Source organism: Rhinoraja longicauda, chromosome 1 (genome assembly GCF_053455715.1).
Source record: "Rhinoraja longicauda isolate Sanriku21f chromosome 1, sRhiLon1.1, whole genome shotgun sequence".
Lineage (NCBI taxonomy): Eukaryota > Metazoa > Chordata > Chondrichthyes > Rajiformes > Arhynchobatidae > Rhinoraja > Rhinoraja longicauda.
The window spans coordinates 19,715,251-19,731,878 of record NC_135953.1 but is presented as its reverse complement, the minus strand read 5'-3'; the positions used below and the strand labels follow the sequence as shown (position 1 = coordinate 19,731,878).

The 16,628-nt window shown below is 42.0% G+C and overlaps 1 protein-coding gene across 5 annotated transcripts in view; it reads left to right on the top strand.

Moving 5' to 3' along the window:
• The window catches only part of LOC144598767 (protein FAM53A-like), a 90,933-nt gene that overhangs the window by 28,072 nt on the left and 46,233 nt on the right, over window positions 1-16,628 (top strand). For all 5 annotated transcript variants that reach the window (XM_078409165.1, XM_078409200.1, XM_078409173.1 and 2 more), the window contains 2 exons: window positions 4,794-4,848; window positions 7,638-8,434. In XM_078409165.1, the coding sequence (XP_078265291.1) occupies window positions 4,794-4,848; window positions 7,638-8,434 (852 nt within the window). The remainder of the gene's footprint in view (window positions 1-4,793; window positions 4,849-7,637; window positions 8,435-16,628) is intronic.

Here is a 16,628-nt window from a genome sequence, read left to right as displayed (position 1 = left end):
ACCATGAGCCAGCCCGTTCCACCAGCTTGCCAATATCTTGTATGCATTCAAGGAATGTGGGCTATACAGGCTGAACCATAATTTAATTGCAGATCATGGTTACCCATGAAAAGATGGTGTCAGCGGCTACCTTGAACTGCTGCAGCCCTGGAGGTGTGGATTTACCCACAGTGCTGTAAGGGAAGGAGTTCCAGGATTTAGTCCCAGGAGCACTGAAGGAATGGTAAAATATTTCCAAGTCAGGATGGTGTGTGTGATTTGGAGGGCAAATAGTAGTGATCTGTACTTTTGTTACCCTTGTCTATCTAGCTGGTAGAGGGACTTGGGTTTGGAAGATGCTGTCTGAGGAGCCTTGGTGAGTTCTTGCAGTGCATCCGTGTTGAGAGTACAAAATGCTGTAACAGTAGTGGAGTGAGAGATTGGTTGTGGATGGGGTACCTTTTGAGCGTGCTGAGTTTTGATGAGCTACTTCAGTTTTGTTGAAGCTGTACTCATCCAGGCAACGGGAGAGTATTCCATCACATGACTTGAGCTATGTCGATGGTGGCTTTCAAGCTTATTGGTTTAGTTCAGTGATACAGCATGGAAACAGGCCCGTTCACTAGTTCTATCCTACACACGAGGGACAATTTACAGAAGCCAATTAACCTGCATGTCTTTGGAATGTGGGAGCAAACCCGAACACCCGGAAGAAATCCTACTGGTCACAGGGAAAGCGTGCAATCTCCATACCGATGGCACCCGTAGTCAGAATCAAACTTCGGTTTCGGACACTGTCAGGCAGTAACTGCCACTGCGCCACTGTGATGCCCATTGGGTGAGTTGTATGTTGCACAATTTCTTGCCTCTGATCTGCTCTTTTAGTACATCGCTTGTGCAGCTCTGTTTTTGGTCAGTGTAACCTCTCGGATATTGATGGTAATGCCATTGAATTTCTCTTGGTTATTGTTATTGTCTGGCATTTATGTGGTTTGACTGTTACTTGCTACCTTTCAGCATCTTGCTGCACTAAATGTGGACTGTTTCATTATTTGAGTTGAAAATGATGCTGAACATTATTCAATCATCAGTGACCATCCCCATTTTACATTACAATCAAGCAAGGTCATTATTGAAGGCTGAGCTTTCTTGGTCCTGCAAAGTTTTCTTGGTCCTGAGATGATTTGACATCCAGCCATCGCAACCAACGTCATTTACGCTAAATATGATTCCAACCAGTGGAGAGTTTTCCCTCTGATTTCAATTAACTAGAATTTTAGTCGGGGCTTCTTGATGCCCTGCTCAATTAAATGGTACCTTTATGACAAGGACAGTTTACTCCACCTCTGAAGTTCAGCTCTGTTATTTGGGCCAAGGCGAGAATGAGGTCAGGAGCCAAGTGTCTTTGAAACCCAAATTGAGCTTCTGTGAGCACGTTGCTCAGCAAGTGCCACTTGATAGCACTATTGATTAGCACTTCCATTACTTTGCTGCTGCAATTCATCACTATCCTTCCTGACAGTTGAGAACAATTTGAAATCTTGGGTTATCTGCAAATGTCGACATTGTTGCTTGAACTCCCAAGTCTCAGTCATTAATAGAAAATTTAAAACAAATGATCCCATTACTGGTCTCCAGGAAAGGCCACCATTCACCTTCCTCCATTTTCTAAAACAGTGCTTCACAATAACACTTTTTTACTCAGCCATTTTTGTATTCAATGCTATCAATGCCCTTTGTGTCAAATGCTCCAGCTTTGCTGATAAGCCTAGATGTAGAAATAAAGAAGGGTCTCAACCCAAAACATTGCCCATTCTTTCTCTCCAGAGATGCTGCCTTTCCCGTTGAGTTTCGCCAGCATTTTGTGTCTAACTTCAGTGTAAACAGCATCTGCAGTTCCTTTCGACACGAAGATCTGCAGATGCTGGTTTACAAAAAGAAAGACAAAAAGTTACTACTCAGCGGATCGCGCAGCATCTCTAGAGAAAAGGGATAGGTGAAGTTTCAATTAACTGCAGTTTTAGCCTGGGCCTGAAACGTCGCCTATCCACGTTCTTCCGGGATGCTACCTGACCTGTTGAGTTTCTCCAGCACTTGTTTTTGCTGATAAGCCTATTGCTTGTCACCTTCTGAAAAGCTTTCTGCTAGTCTATGTGCAACATGTTTTGTGCATCACTCATCCTTTCTATTCTTTGGCTCATCAAAAAATATAAATCAGTTATTTTATGCAGTACTATAATAAAAACAGTTGGGTGGATACAAATTGGTAGCTGAAATACTGAAATATTGCTTTTGGCACAACTGACTGAATTAATGGTGCCCATTTTTCTTTGAACATGGAGTCAAATGCTCAGTGAGTCCACTGCTCCACCTCTATTCTTTACAGATTTTATGTACTTCATTTTGGCAGAGAAATAGACTGGGTGATTTGCAGATTTTGTTGGGTTAGTGCTTAGCTTGTGCTTGCAGGCTGCAATAAAAATCCTATTGTGTAAATAAGTGCCATTGGAGTTTTTAAGGAAGCTGATAAATGTATGCATTTAGAACTCCAGGATCTCATACATTTGGATGGTCTGCATTATTAGCAGTATTGCACATTGATGCTTAACCACAACACATCTGTGCAAGAGGATAATGCTTAGCAATGTATTTAGTTTAGTGTAGAGATTAGGCATAGAAACTAGCCCTTCGGCTCACCAATTCCATGCTGACCATCGATCACCCATACACTAGTTCTATGTCCCACACAGTAGGGGCAATTTACTGAAGGCAATTAACCTACAAACCTGCACGTCTTTGCAATGTGGGGGAGTCCGGAGCGCCTGGAGAAAACCCACGCAATCATAGGGGTGACGTACAAGTTCTACACAGACAGCACCCGTAGTCAGGACTGAACCCGGTGCTGTGAGGGAGAAGCTCCATTGCTGTGTCACTGCTGCCCTAGTCTGCTTTTATTTCTGTTTTAAAGATATGAAGAATATTTTGATAAACACGATGGTTTGCTAGTTTCGTATAATTTAGGTTCTGCTTAGTTTGTACTTGGGGTAAGCTTGCCATGATTATGTAAAATGGGTCCAAGGTTCATTTTGTGTGTGCAATTGTATTTGATGCATGTTTTTGATGATCTAGACTCTTTACAAGAGATGGTATCAATTAATGTTAAAATATTTTTGTGATGTTCGTTAGGTATTGCTATATCTTCGACAATGTTCTTAAATGATAATGTTACAGAATATGTTGGTAACCTTCAAGAAGTATAGATAGATTTTTCTATATTAGTTGAACAACTGACTATTAAACACTCGATATGCTCTTCCAGCTAGGGCAGATGAATGTTTCCTCACTGAAATGATCGTTCAGTTTAGAGATACAGCATGGAAACGGGCCCACCGAGTCCTTGCCGACCAGCTATTCCTGCACATTAACGCTACACTACACACACTGGGGGAAAATTTACATTTATAACAAGCCAATTAACCCACAAACTTGTACGTCGTTGGAGTGTAGGAGGAATCTGAAGATATAAACCGACGGTACAGCAGGCAGTGAAGAAAGCTAATGGCATGTTGGCCTTCATAATGAGAGGATTTGAGTATAGGAGCAAAGAGGTCCTTCTGCAGTTGTACAGGGCCCTGGTGAGACCACACCTGGAGTATTGTGTGCAGTTTTGGTCTCCTAATTTGAGGAAGACATTCTTGCTATTGAGGGAGTGCAGTGTAGGTTCACACCTACTCCTCCTCACTCACCACATTCAAAACATCACTGAAGTCTCACCTGTTCAGTACTGCCTTCAACCACTGAAGGTCACCTCACCTTCTGTCTCCTTTCTCTGTTCGTTTACTTATTTATCTATTTATTCACTTCCCTATGTTCTTTAAATCCCTGTAAAGCGTCTTTGAGTGTATGAAAAGCGCTATATAAATGTAATGCATTATTATTATTATTATTAATTCCTGGGATGGCCAGACTCGTATGACGAAAGAATGGAACGACTGGGCTTGTATTCACTGGAATTTAGAAGGATGAGAGGGAATCTTATAGAAACATATAAAATTATTAAGGGATTGGACAAGCTAGATGCAGGAAACATGTTCCCGATGTTGGGGGAGTCCAGAATCAGGGGCAGCAGTTTAAGAATAAGGGGTAAGCCACTTGGAACTGAGATGAGGAAAAACTTTTTCATCCAGAGAGTTGTGAATTTGTGGAATTCTCTGCCTCAGAAGGCAGTGGAGGCCGATTCACTGGATGCATTCAAAAGAGAGTTAGATAGATATCTTAGAACTAGCGGAGTCAAGGGATATGGGGAGAAGACAGGAACGGGGTACTGATTGTGGATGATTAGCCATGATCACATTAAATAGTGGTGCTGGCTCAAAGGGCCGAATGGCCTACTCCTTCACCTATTTTCTATGTTTCTATCTTGGAGAGAACCCACGCAGGTCATGGGGAGAACGTACTAACTCTGTATGGACAAGCACCCATGGTCATAAATCAAACCCGGGACCAGATTTCTGGTACTGCAAGGCAGCAACTTTACTGCTGTGCCACCGTGCTGCCCTAAGTTAACAATCTTTTGCCATAACTTTTGTGATTCAGAGTGCTTTTCAGATTGAGCTTACTGAGGTTTAAGTTTTGTGTAGTATACATTTGTCCAAAAAGAGCATATTAAAAGACCTTGGCATTATGGCAAACAAGAATTTATAAAGCTAATTCCTGGCCCAAATCTCCCCTTGATTGCATAGTCATTATAACTGCTGACTCCACCATTTATATTTCTGCAGTGTTCAATTGTTTTTCTCTTTGGTTCCTTTTAGCACTCAACTGACAAACTGAATGAAAGTGGCAGCTTGTTTCCATATGAAATTGATGGTAAGTTTCTCTTTCATTTTTCTCCCCAGTAAAATGCTACAGCGTAAAAAGTATTGCAACCTTTCAGTGAGAAGTACCAGAATACAGTGAATTCCATAGGAAACTGAACGTATTTCAGCATTTAGCTTGATCATATGTATGTCAGTTACCCACTTTTGTCCATATCCTTTGGCAGAATTGCTGCTTGTAATCTATATCAATAATCTGGATGAGTGTGTATAAGGCATGATTAGTAAGTTTGCAGAAGACACCTAAATTAGGTGGTATCGTAGACAGTGAGGATGGTTATCAAGAATTAGTGGTATTTTGATCAGCTCGATAAGTGGGCCAGTGAAAGGCAAAAAAAAATTAATTCAGATGTGTAAGATGTTGCATTTTGGGAAGTCAAACCGTGGGCAAGAGTTTCACAGTGAACAGAAGGACCCTGTGGATTATTGTGTAGCAGAAGGATCTTGGAGTACAAATGATTCCCTGAAAGTGGTGTAACACGTAGATAGGGTAGTGAAGAAAGCTTTTGGTACGAAGATGCTTGCAGACACTCCAGACACAATGCTGGAGTACCTCAGCGGGGATAAGCTGCATCTCTGGATAGAAGAATGGGTGACGTTTTGGGTCGAGACCAGTCTGAAGAAAGGTCACAACCCGAAACGTCGCCCATTCCTTCTATCCAGAGATGCTACCCTCGCGCTGAGTTACACCTGCTTTTTGGGTCTTCAGTGTAAACCAGCATCTGCAGTTCCTTCCTACAAAGCTTTTGTTACGCAGGCTTTCATGAGCATCGGATTGTGTAGAATGGCCAGGTGAAATGCAACCTTTTTGTCACCTGCCTGCGCAAAATAGATTTGAGGTAATTTTCCAAATGCTAGAAGAACAGGTACTATTAATCCTGAGGATTAATCCTCAGGACTGTTAATCCTGAGGCATGATATAATGGTCTATGGTTGTGACCAAAGATCTCACCGGGAATCTCTGGGAAGTTTAAACGTCATTAAATTATTTGAAATTTAAAGGCAGGCATTAGTAATGCTGGCCATTTAATTAATGTTTAAAAAAACAAACTAATCTGGTTAATTAACTTTAATTATCTTTCAATGGAACAAACTTCTTGGGCATGTATAGGAAGGAACTGCAGATGCTGGTTTACACTGAAAAGATACTCAAAATGCTGGAGTGACTCAGGAGGTCAGGCAGCATCTCTGGATAGAAGGAATGGGTGAAGTTTTGGGTTGAGACCCTTCAGTCTTCTTAGGTAGTCTATAATGCAATTAAATACTCTGCAATGTGGCTGACTTGAAAGGCCTGTAAACTACTCAAAGGACAGGCAATAGTTGCCCACAATACACAAAAGAAAAAAACATCCATATTGTGTCATGGAACTTGTGTGAACTGCTGGTACTTTCTCCCGCTATTGCAATGCACAAGTCTTACCAAGCTTTTTCCATGTCTTGAGAATATTTTTTTTAACTTTGACCTTGTTAGTTAGCGGAAGTCACGAACCACTTGCAAGAATAGTGAAGTGCTTATTGTGAAAATAACTAAATCAACTTTGCAAGTGTTGATGTAATTTTTTGCAATCTGGGCTTTCAGCCTTTGAGTGTCAGCCAGGGAAAAGCCACCTTGCAGCTTTTTAATCTACAGTGGAGGAAAGAAGAAGGGCAAGATTTAAGAAAAAATAAGGAAAAAAGAGAGTTTTTGTTGAAAGAGCGAAATGAAGGCTAATCTAAAAATCGGGGAAACGTAGTGTCCGGCAAGTAAAAGTGAAGAATAAAACTTTTTGTTCAAAAGAATTACTACCAACATGGTTCCTATTAAAATGTTTCTGGTTACATTTTATTCAGGGTGGGGAACTAACGCAGTTAATTGGCTCAGGATAATGGGCAATTCCTTGGATCTGTCACTAACTGAAAATTGTTAAAATATTAACTTGGCTAAATGGTGCATTGGGCCAAATACTGCCCAGTGACAGTGATGTACAGTAATACCATACTAAAGAAAGGTGTATTAATCATTACCACTTCTGTGAAATCCTCAGCCTAGTATTCTCTCCTTAAATTAATGTTGATGTTTCATCATAAAATGTGCTCTGCTTGGATTAACTTGCAATCCAAAATTATGTGCACATTATTTTGGGTTGAGCAGAAATGTAAAGTGTAAACTTTTTCTTCTGCTCAAATTGGGATAATTAACATTTTGCTTGAGTTTGATTGAAGGTTCACCTTAACTCTAAAAAGGCAGCGGATCACAGAGCCAGTTTTACGTAGCCAAATTGTTTAAGTTTGTGTCCATTTTTTTTTTAACTGTACCTCATCCTTGCCTTTCTAAAAGTGGATAATACTTCATAGAAAAGAATAGGCCAGTTGCCATATTACCCGTGGCATTCTTGTAGTGCTTCAGTGCCCTTATTCTTCAGTGACATTTAAATTATAATGTGAAACTTGAATTGTGACAATCTTAATCCGGAAAGAGAATTTATTTCATCCAGTATGCTTAAAATGTGTACAATACAGTATTTGCATGTGCTGGTCAAGGATGTACGGTGTGCACGACTAATTGGAACAAGATGCTTTGTCTCCCTTTTTCCACATCCTAATTAAGATAAAAATAAAGGTTGACTGATCAGATGGCCTTGTTGATTTAGCGTTTTATTAGTTAATGACATTCCAGAATAAGGTGTCATTGGACCATGTGTTGTATGTATGAATAATCATGGATGTATCCATTGCCCATTGCAAATTGTTCATGAAGAGACATGAGAAATTATTAACCATGTTTTCCCTTTTCTCTAACAGAAGGAAGTCCATGGGCACTAGTTAATAGGACTTGTCCGATTAAAGCTGAAACAAACCGTAATGTGGCTTTTCCTTTTTCAACGTGCCTAGCTGACCACGTTGGGTTACAATGGCAGATCGGCATGAATAAAACCTCTGTCTCTGGCTGGATCAGTGAGCTGAATCTCAATGAGAACTCGAGTGTTCCCTTGGCCCCTCCCACAAAACGGCATTGCAGGTCTCTCTCGGAGCCTGATGAATTGTCCCGATGCCGATCCCCATGGAAACCCTGTAGCTCCAAGGTCTGGACTCCTGTGTCGAAACGTCGGTGCAACAGTGGTGGCAGTGCAACTTTGCAACGCTGCAACAGCCATGGAAGTGCCACATTGCAACGAAGCACAAGCATCAATATGCTCCAGCATACCAGTAAACACACTCTTTCTCTCAACAACAGTATATTTAATATCACCAGCTTCAATACTTCACCAGTACCAAGGCCCTCCTCTGCCAGCAGCGGTTTTGTAGACAGCAGCGAGGGAAGCACGTCAAGTGTTCGTTGGAACTCTACAGGACCCTTTGATTTTAACCCAAGGCGGCGGCTGTCACTTTCGCAGGAGCACATTACAGAGACGGCAAATCTCTTGCCTTCAGCGAGCAGCTCGCCCACCTCCACGCCAGAGCTGAGCCGCCGGCAGGGATTGCTGCGATGCCGCTCCCAGCCTTGCGTGCTGAATGAAAGGAAATGTGGGCTAAAACGCAGGCGGGAGGAAGATGTCAGGTGGACAAGGCCCTCTTTAGATTTCCTAAAGATGACGAGAGTAAGTAGGGAAATGTCTTTTTCCGATAATACTGATAAATGCTGACATCATAGTTTACATTTCGGCTGAAATGGTGTGTCAATAGTTTATTTGCCAGAACTATGCAAGGTGTAGTAAGTTAGCATTTTAAACGACACGGTTCCGAGTTACAGCTGAGCTTGTCAAAGGTGCATTTTAGCACTCTAGTCTAATTAACGCACTTTATATAATCTGCACTTATTTTTCCAGGGTCTGGCCATCAACATTCAGTTTGAAATGATATTGCAAAGTTTTTTGTTCTGCTCCATGCCCTGGTGCTCTGGCCCGAGCTTTTTAACGCTTTGATAGAGGAATGTTTTATGATGCAGTTATGTACAAACTCGCAATTGTGCAACAATGATGTTGACTGTAAGTGCTAATTAAGGCTATCGGCTATGTCAAAGAAGAAAATCGTCACTGAGTTTGAGACAGCTATGACAAGCATGGTAAGCTGAATGACAATTCTTATTTGCCACAAATTTGTAGGCATTCTTTGTTTCAGTCATTCTGTCTAGGAGTTGTCGGTATGCAATTTGCAAAATCTTTCTGGTAAACGAGAATGAAATGTGCAGCCATTCAATAGATAAAATGCTCCTCAGCTTCACAGCAGGTCTGTTCTGAATCTCCAGGTGTTACTTGCTAAACACCATACCACACTGTTTGAGCCAGGGGTGCATGGGACCTGAAACCAGGCATCTTTCGGTGAGGTAATGAGGCAAGATGTTCTTGTCTGTGGGAATAGTTCGATCTTAAATCATGCACCATAATGACTGTCTTCTGTAGAGGTGATTGGTAGCATGATCTACATAAGGCCCCAGAGGAGTTAAGAACAAAGCACATTTCAAATAGATTTAAAAACATGGAAGATATCTCAGATTTTCTCAGTAGGTTTTCTCTCAATTTTGTGCATAGGTTTGGGAAGCCATTTTGTTGGCAGTACCAATAGATGTTTCAGAGTTTGTTGGTCTCAAACCTGTACTCATTGTTTAATATGCTTCTTTATCAGCAGATGATAGGAAGCATTTAACTGTTAGAATGTAATATTCTGCAACTAAGCAACAATGACTAAATTGAACACTTATCTCATTGTGAATGCATGTCCTTTTTAAAAAAAAAAAAGGAGCCCATTTCTGTCTGAAGAAGGGCCTCGACCCGAAATGTCATCCATTCCTTCTCTCCTGAGATGCTGCCTGACCTGCTGAGTTACTCCAGCATTTTGTGAAATAAATACCTTTGATTTGTACCAGCATCTGCAGTTATTTTCTTACATTTCTCCTCTTGATCTGTTATAAAATTGGTTTATTTTTGCATTTGGATAAACTTTCTACAAATTTGGATGAAATATTTGCCAGACTTTCTATTGTGGTTATTTACAAGCATATAATTTCACAACAGGGGAAAGGTAAGGACTACAAGTTATTTAAGGTTGTCAGCCTTACCAAAAATACTCCAATGGGGCTTAAGGAAAGGCTAAATTATTTCAGCTGTTGCTGGCAAAAGTGGAATATAAGTTTCCCTTCCTGCTCCCTGAATTCATTTAAAGTGTTTTTCCCCATATTTTCCCTTTTTAACATATAACATATAACATATAACAACTACAGCATGGAAACAGGCCTGTCCGGCCCTACCAGTCCACGCCGACCATTCTCCCTGACCTAGTCTCATCTACCTGCACTCAGACCATAACCCTCCAATCCCCTCCTATCCATATACCTATCCAATTTACTCTTAAATAATAAAATCGAGCCAGCCTCCACCACTTCCACCGGAAGTCCATTCCATACAGCCACAACCCTCTGAGTAAAGAAGTTCCCCCTCATGTTACCCCTAAACCTTTGTCCCTCAATTCTGAAGCTATGTCCCCTTGTTGGAATCTTCCCCACTCTCAAAGGGAAAAGCCTACCCACGTCAACTCTGTCCGTCCCTCTCAAAATTTTAAAAACCTCTATCAAGTCCCCCCTCAACCTTCTACGCTCCAAAGAATAAAGACCCAACCTGTTCAACCTCTCTCTGTAGCCTAAGTGCTGAAACCCAGGCAACATTCTAGTAAATCTCCTCTGTACCCTCTCCATTTTGTCGACATCCTTCCTATAATTTGGCGACCAGAACTGCACACCATACTCCAGATTCGGCCTCACCAATGCCCTGTACAATTTCAACATTACATCCCAACTTCTATACTCGATGCTCTGATTTATAAAGGCAAGCATACCAAACGCCTTCTTCACCACCCTATCCACATGAGATTCCACCTTCAGGGAACAATGCACAGTTATTCCCAGATCCCTCTGTTCCACTGCATTCCTCAATTCCCTACCATTTACCCTGTACGTCCTATTTTGATTTGTCCTACCAAAATGCAGCACCTCACACTTATCAGCATTAAACTCCATCTGCCATCTTTCAGCCCACCCTTCCAAAAGGCCCAAGTCTCTCTGTAGACTTTGAAAATCTACCTCACTATCAACTACTCCACCTATCTTAGTATCATCTGCATATTTACTAATCCAATTTGCCACACCATCATCCAGATCATTAATGTAAATGACAAACAACAGTGGACCCAACACAGATCCTTGGGGCACTCCACTAGACACTGGCCTCCAACCTGACATACAATTGTCAACCGTTACCCTCTGGTATCTCCCATTCAGCCATTGTTGAATCCATCTTGCAACCTCACTATTAATACCCAACGATTTAACCTTCTTAATCAACCTTCCATGTGGAACCTTGTCAAATGCCTTACTGAAGTCCATATAGACAACATCCACAGCCTTGCCCTTATCAATTTCCCTGGTAACCTCTTCAAAAAATTCAAGAAGATTAGTCAAACATGACCTTCCAGGCACAAATCCATGTTGACTGTTTCTAATCAGGCCTTGATTATCCAAATAATTATATATATTGTCCCTAAGTATCTTTTCCATTAATTTTCCCACCACAGACGTCAAACTAATAGGTCTATAATTGCTAGGTTTACTTTTAGAACCTTTTTTAAACAACGGCACAACATGCGCAATGCGCCAATCTTCCGGCACCATCCCTGTTTCTAATGACGTTTGAAATATTTCCGTCATAGCCCCTGCTATTTCTGCACTAACTTCCCTCAATGTCCTAGGGAATATCCTATCAGGACCTGGAGACTTATCCACTTTTATATTCTTCAAAAGTGTCCGTACCTCCTCTTCTTTAATCCTCCTAATTTCCATCACTACTCTACTTGTTTCGCTTACCTCACATAATTCAATATCCTTCTCCTCGGTAAATACCGAAGAAAAGAAATTGTTTAATATCTCCCCCATTTCTTCCGGCTCAGCACATAGCTGTCCACTCTGACTCTCTAATGGACCAATTTTATCCCTCACTATCCTTTTGCTATTGACATATCTGTAGAACCCCTTGGGGTTTACTTTTACATTACTTGCCAAAGCAGCCTCATATCTTTTTTTCGCTTTTCTAATTTCCTTCTTAAGATTCCTTTTACATTCTTTATATTCCTCAAGAACCTCATTTACTCCCTGCCGCTTATATTTATTGTATATCTCCCTCTTTTTCCGAACCAAGTGTCCAATTTCCCTGGAAAACCACGGCTCTTTCAAATTATTATTCTTTCCTTTCCACCGAACAGGGACATAAAGACTCTGTACTCTCAAAATTTCACCTTTAAATATCCTCCATTTCTCTATTATATCCTTTTCATAAAACAACAATTTCCATTTCACTCCTTTTAAATCCTTTCTCATCTCCTCAAAATTAGCCTTTCTCCAATCCAAAATCTCAACCCTTGGTCCAGATTTGACCTTCTCCATAATGATATTGAAACTAATGGCATTATGATCACTAGACCCAAAGTGCTCCTCAACACATACCTCCGTCACCTGACCCATCTCATTTCCTAACAGGAGGTCCAACACTGCTCCTTCTCTGGTAGGCACCTCTACGTATTGCTGCAAAAAACTATCCTGCACACATTTTACAAACTCCAAACCATCCAGCCCTTTAACAGAATGTGATTCCCAGTCTATATATGGAAAATTGAAATCACCCACAATCACCACTCTGTGCTTACTACTAATATCTGCTATCTCCTTACATATTTGCTCTTCCAATTCTCGTTCCCTATTTGGCGGTCTATAATACACCCCTATAAGTGTTGCTAAACCTTTCTCATTTCTGAGTTCCACCCAAACAGCCTCCTTAATCGAGCCTTCTAGTCTGTCCTGCCAAAGCACTGCTGTGATATCCTCCCTGACAAGCAATGCAACACCCCCACCTCTTGCCCCTCCGATTCTATCACATCTGAAACAATGAAATCCTAGAATATTTAATTGCCAATCGCAACCCTCCTGCAACCATGTTTCACTGATCGCCACAACATCATACTTCCAGATGTCAATCCAGGCTCTAAGCTCATCCACCTTTCTTACAATGCTCCTAGCATTAAAATATACACATTTAAGGGACCCATCATTTCTTATTCTCAGTTTATTTCTTTTCCCTTCTTTCTCTCCTACATATTGGGTCTGAGTGTTTCCCTTTTCTGCCTCCTGCCTCACACACTGCCTATTAGCTATCTGTGTTTGAGTCCCTCCCCCCAACCGTACTAGTTTAAAGTCTCCGCAGTTATTTTAGCAAATCTCCCCGCCAGGATATTGGTTCCCCTCGGGTTCAGATGCAACCCGTCCTTTTTGTACAGGTCATACTTCCCCCAGAAGAGGTCCCAATGATCCAGAAACTTGAAACCCTGCTCCCTGCACCAGTTCCTCAGCCACGTATTTATCCTCCACCTCACTCCATTCCTATTCTCACTATCGCGTGGCACAGGCAGTAAGCCTGAGATTATTACTTTGGAAGTCCTTTTTTTTAACTCTCTTCCTAGCCCCCTGAATTCTCCTTTCAGGACCTCTTCCCTTATCCTACCTATATTGTTGGTACCTATATGTACCACGACCTCTGGCTCCTCTCCCTCCCCTTTCAGGATATCCTGGACACGCTCAGACACATCCCGGACACCGGCACCAGGGAGGCAAACCACCATCCGGGTCTCCCGACTGCGTCCACAGAAACGCCTATCTGACCCCCTCACTATAGAGTCCCCTATTACTACTGCTCTCCTCTTCCTTTCCTTACCCTTCTGAGCAACAGGGCCGGACTCCTTGCCAGAGGCCCGGGCACTTTGTTCCTGTCCATGTTATTTTTTTGTTGTTGTTGCTATTCTTGCGTTCTTAACTTTGATCCAACATTCTACTTGTAGCTTCTGGGCTGCTTCAAATGTAGCTATTCCAAGTTTAGGCTGGACTGCTTACTGTCACTTAAAATACCTGAAGGGAAAATAAGTGGATGAATGGGATTTGCTGAAACATGATAGGAAGGATATGGAGAATAAAGGTGGTAGTTTAGCCTAGCTCAAAGACTTGTCCTCTGAAACTACCATCTATGGAAATTGATATATCAAGTTATTAACAATGTAGAGATGTTCTGACCCACCGCTAATCTGCTTTGTCATTATTAAGGTCCACTCTGCGAATTGCATGGCAGCCTGGGTCAAAAATAGATGGAGGAATTGGATTTCCAAACTCAGAACTACTCAGAACCACACTGAGAACCACTACTGACCACACTAAAGCAAACCAAACTAAGATGATGCTGACTGCAATTGTCACCAGGCATTGTTTTTGCCATTGTGTGATACTGAGTTCCAATGAACTCCAAGTTACTGAGATTAAGGAGGTAAACTAGCTGTTTGAAGTTGCAGTGCATATCAGGAAATGACTGCAGTTGTTAGTCCAGCTGGATGCAGGAAAAATGCTCCCAATGTTGGGGGAGTCCAGAACCAGGGACCACAGTCTAAGAATAAAGGGGAGACCATTTAAACTGAGATGAGAATTTGTGGAATTTTCTGCTGCAGAAAGCAGTAGAGGCCAATTCACTGGATGAATTTAAAAGAGAGTTAGATATAGCTCTAGGGGCTAGCGGAATCAAGGGATATGGGGAGAAGGCAGGCGCGGGTTACTGATTGTGGATGATCAGCCATGATCACAATGACTGGCGGTGCTGACTCAAAGGGCCAAATGGCCTCCACCTATTTTCTATGTTTCTAGTACTGAACGGTGGCCCTGAGGCAGCATTCCAGACCCAGTCCTCCATATGCATGTGGTGGAAGTAGAGATATTTAGGCTTGGCTTAGGCTATTCTCCAGCAAAATGAAAGTTGACCATCTCTCCTCAAATGAATGAAGCCTCGTGTCGGTTTAATCAATTTGGGATTGTCATTGACCAGCACTCAATTGTGCAAGAACCATGCATCTATTCATAGGCTGAGGGATTCTGCAGCATGCAATTTAACCAAATCCCCTTCCTCTATCTGCAGAACACAAGTTAAAGGCACAGAAAATACCATTTTAACCCTTGTGTCAGAATGAAGTACTTGTATTTGTCAGGATGGGAAAAGCTGCATTAACACTCGAGGCTCAACATTGTACAGGGCAAAGCCGACAGCATAATTGAATCTGTCCTTTTCCACTACGACGTGGGAACAAATGTACTTAAATCTCTGCCAAATGTGCACTGTCAAAGACGAGGGTAGAGGAATCCTCGTCACTTGCAGATTGGACACTATTCTGGCTGTAATATTGCATTAATCCTTGATTGATACTGGACCAAAACTACATCCAATAAAACTGAGGTTCAGGGCACCAGGAATGGGTAATAAATGTCAGGTTTGCCTAAGATTCCAATATGCAGTATTTTTTACTGCTATTCAGTACTGCATTTCAATCCACTGAAATGAGTACTTGACTGGTAAATAAAAATTGAAGTTGTAAACTAAATCATTTCTGTTGCTCAGATCCATTTTACCCTTTATTGCTCAAGTTATGCCATATCTCGCATCACGAGATGGACCATGCAGCCTCCTTAAGCAAGGTTACGGATGGAGGGGACTGCTTCCTAATTAACTCATCATGCTTGGATGTGACCGTCCTGTCGAGCTCCTGCTCCCTGGACCTGGAATACCTAAGTGGTGGCGTTTTAACTACCTGTCACTGGAATTTACTTTGGCCATCCTTACAGCAGTCCACATCCCACCCCATGCTGGTGATAAACTTGCACACAATAAACTACAGACCTACAGACACAATAAACTTTAGCCCTGAAATGAAGAACTGCAAGGCCTAGTTCGTAATAGCTGAGGACTTCGAGTAGGTATAGCTCAAGAACGTGCTACCCAAGTACGATCAGCACATCACCTGTCCTTCCAAAGTGCAAACACCCTTGACCACTACAACACAACCATCAAAGACGTCTACTGCTTCATCCACCAACCACCCCTTAGAAACTCTGACCACCTAGTTGTGATTCTACTTTCTGCTTACAAGCAGAACCTGAAGGGCAATGACCGATGCAGAAAGTCATGCAGTGCTGGTGGGAGGAAACGTATGAGGTCTTTTGTGACTGCATTGGGTCAATGGACTGGTCCATATTCTAGAACTCTGGTCAAATGAATAATCCACTGCCATCATGGACCTCATCAGCAAATGTGTGGCTGTGTAGCATGTATGCCAAAGACGACAATAGTGTCCCCAATCAGAAACCATGGATGAACCACGAAGGTCCAAGTTTGTAGTGTTCAAGTCAAATGATCCCCAATGGTGGAAGATATCTTTATTTATTTATCCTCCACAAAACCATCAAGGATGCCAAGAGGGGAATTCTGAACCATGCTAGAGTCTTGAGATAACCGTATGGACACCTGACGATTGTGCTAAGACTTGAACGCTGTAATGTGCTGCAAAGTGTTGTCGCACAGTATTTCTGGCATCAACATGTCCATTCCTGATGACTGATATATACTATGGTCGCCTTCAACAGAAGGTCTGTGGAATAACATCAACCCTGACTGCTTTGGATATGCCTGTTTGTACGGTCACTGTAGCAGATGTCAAATTGGCCTTCCTGGGAGAGCGGAAAGCAACTGGCCCAGATGGAGTTCCCGTCCGTGTCCACAGGATCTGCACTGACAAGCTGGCAGGAGTAATCACAAAATACTTTAATGTCCTACTTGGCTTTCTCCTTGCTCTGAGGTTCCCACCTGCTTTAAGAAGATTATTATCCTGATGCCAGCAAGGTAGAATGCCTCAATGACTACCATCCAGTGGGTCTGGCATCCACAGTCA